This window comes from Sorex fumeus, unplaced genomic scaffold (assembly GCF_029834395.1).
Source record: "Sorex fumeus unplaced genomic scaffold, SorFum_2.1 ptg000022l, whole genome shotgun sequence".
Taxonomy (NCBI): Eukaryota; Metazoa; Chordata; class Mammalia; order Eulipotyphla; family Soricidae; genus Sorex; species Sorex fumeus.
Genome location: NW_026606079.1, coordinates 4,868,641 through 4,871,319, shown reverse-complemented (window position 1 = coordinate 4,871,319; position 2,679 = coordinate 4,868,641). Strand labels below are relative to the sequence as shown.

Genomic DNA, 2,679 nt, shown 5'->3' with positions numbered 1-2,679 from the left:
TGATGCATCTAACTGAGTGATTCCTGAATCCAGAGCCGGGAATAAGCCCTCAGAATAATGGGGTGTGGCTCAAAACTAAACCAAAAGGCCCATAAAAGAATATGACTAGTGAACAAGGCTTCTGAAATGAATTACCAGGATTCAGTCCTGTTTTAGAGATGCCAAAAGGTTGAATCACCTAAGAGCCCAGAGGCTTTCCCTGCACTGTGGGGATCAGGTTGCAGGTGGCACCAAGTCCCAAGAGCACAGAGTTGCAGGCTTGAAGGGGTGTAGCGATGGGAGAAATGGGTGCAGAGAGGCAGAAATCTCCTCAACATGGATTTCCTTCTTCCATAAATTTAAATTTTGCTTTCTCAAAAAAAAACAAGATTAAAATACATATAAGACACAGAAAGTTAAATTGTGCACACTTATCATTTGGGGAGGAACATAAGGCAGTAGGACCTGTATGCAAGGGGTGTTTCTGGATTCTTATTATCTCCAATAAAAACCACTGGGGCAGTAGGAGGGTTTTGTACTCTCATTGTAGTATCCCTTGGGAAGTTATCCCTTGAGTAGTATTCCTTGGGGGGAGAGAGACAGAGGAGAAAAGATCCCAGAAATAACCTCAAAGCCCGGGTGTGTCCAGATGTGTCCAGGCCATACAGATGTGGGCGTCCCTGAGGGGAAGGTCCTGAAAGGGCTTGGCCCTTCAGAGGGGGAGCTCTGTGTGCACAGGGTCCTGGGACAGGGCAGGGTCTCATCTCCTCAAACAAGGATCAGAATGTTGACATCTTCACTCCCTTTGAGCATGGACCCGGTGGCTTCCACCAGCCCCTTCTCAGGTTGGATCAGGCCTTCAGCTATGAATTCCACCTCCTCATGAATAAGCAAATTACACAAGGGACACTGAGTTAAATACAGATGTGTCTGTATCCTGACAACCTCACACAGCAAGCACACCCACACCTTCAGAAATCCCTGAGTGTACAGTTCCCACCATGAACTGGACCTGGAAAATTCTCTTTCTGGTGGCAGTGGCTGCAAGTAAGCTTCCCCATGCCTTGGGCTGAGGGAACGGGGCCAGTCAGGTGGAGTCCACCCACTCCTGTCTGCTGTCCACAGGTGTGAACTCCCAGGTGCAGCTGGTACAGTCAGGGGCTGAGGTTGGAAAACTTGGGACATCAGTGAAGATCTCCTGCAAGGCGTCCGGATACACCTTCACAAACTACGTGATGCACTGGTTGCGGCAGGCCCTGGGACAAGGATTTGAGTGGATGGGATGGATACGCCTTAGGGATGGTGGTACAAACTATGCACAGAAGTTCCAGGGCAGACTCACACTAACTGCAGACAAATCCAAGGAAACAGCCTACATGGAACTGAGCAGGCTGAGCAGTGAGGACACATCCTTGTATTACTGTGTGAGAGACACAATGTGACAACCACATTCTGAGTGTGTCAGAAACCTGAGGGGAGGCAGCTGTGCCAGGTGAGAAGATTACAGACACGCTGATCCTCCTAACTTCCTCCTCAGAGAGTCAGGGTCTGAGACACAGAATGGGGCGCACAAGTCCAGGCTTCATCTGAGAGAAAGGCTAAGGATCTCTCTCTGTCCTTCAGCAACAGCCCAGAGGAAGATGGCTTCTTTTTTGGGTGGGGAGTTTTATACAGGGCAGAGCAGGTTTAGGTGCTCCTCAAAAGGCCACGCACACCAGAAGAAGGTCTTCTAGGAAGAAGCATTTCCTTATCCCAACAGACTCATCACTAAGGAGAATTCACAAATCCAGCCCATAGGTACTTTGCATGTTTCAGAATGAAGCAGCTATAGTGAAAGAATTTTCATTAAAGTTGAATATGTGAATCACTTAATCACCTAATCACTTAACTTCCCGTTAGTCGTCGATTTGCTCGAGCGGGCACCAGTAACATCTCCATTTGTCCCTGTCACGTGTTAGTGTAGCCCAATGACATCTGTTCTCTCTAGGAACATGAAGAGCCTCAAACCGATCGTTTATGATCTTGATGAAGAAGTCTGACCGTCTGGTAGGTGGGCGGCCACGTAGTCTTTTGACATCCCGTGGAATCCAGTTGGTAATAGCTCTAGTCCAGCAGTCGTCTTTAAATCTCATTACATGACCAGCCCATCTGATTTTTGACACCTTGGCAAACGAGACAGAGTCCCTGATTTTTGATCGTCGACGGATGTAGGAACTCCGGATTCTTTCTCTCATTTGAGTGAAACGTGATATTCCAAGCATAGCTCTTTTGATTCCTCTTTGGGAGAACCCTAATAGCATTCTCATCCTGTTTGTGTAGGGTCCACGTCTCTGAGGCATATGTTAATGCATGAAGAACAGTGGAATCAAAGAGATGTGCCCGGAGCCAGAGGTTCTTCGTCCTCTTAGCTATTTCTTCGACGTTCTTGAAGGCATTCCAAGCCACTCTCTTTCTCCTGCGCAGCTCGGGTGCCAGGTCATTTGTCATGTTGACCTCTCGACCTAGGTACACATAGCTGTTACATTTGGATATGGTCATTCCGTTGAGAGTGAATGGGGCATCAGGAACGAGGCGGTTTCTCATAAACATTGTCTTCGTAAGATTCAGCTGTAGTCCTACCTTTCCACACTCAAGGTCAAAGTCGGCCAGCATTTGTGCCGTTTGGCTGATGTTTGGTGTTATTAAAACAATGTCATCAGC

The 2,679-nt window shown here is 47.7% G+C and overlaps 1 gene segment (V, D, J or C); it reads left to right on the top strand.

Annotated features, from left to right (window-relative positions):
- Positions 1-980: 980 nt before the first annotated feature.
- On the top strand, positions 981-1,421 carry LOC130023156 (immunoglobulin heavy variable 1-2-like). The segment is given in 2 exon segments: positions 981-1,026; positions 1,105-1,421. Coding segments are annotated over 2 exon segments (363 nt in total).
- Positions 1,422-2,679: the final 1,258 nt, after the last annotated feature.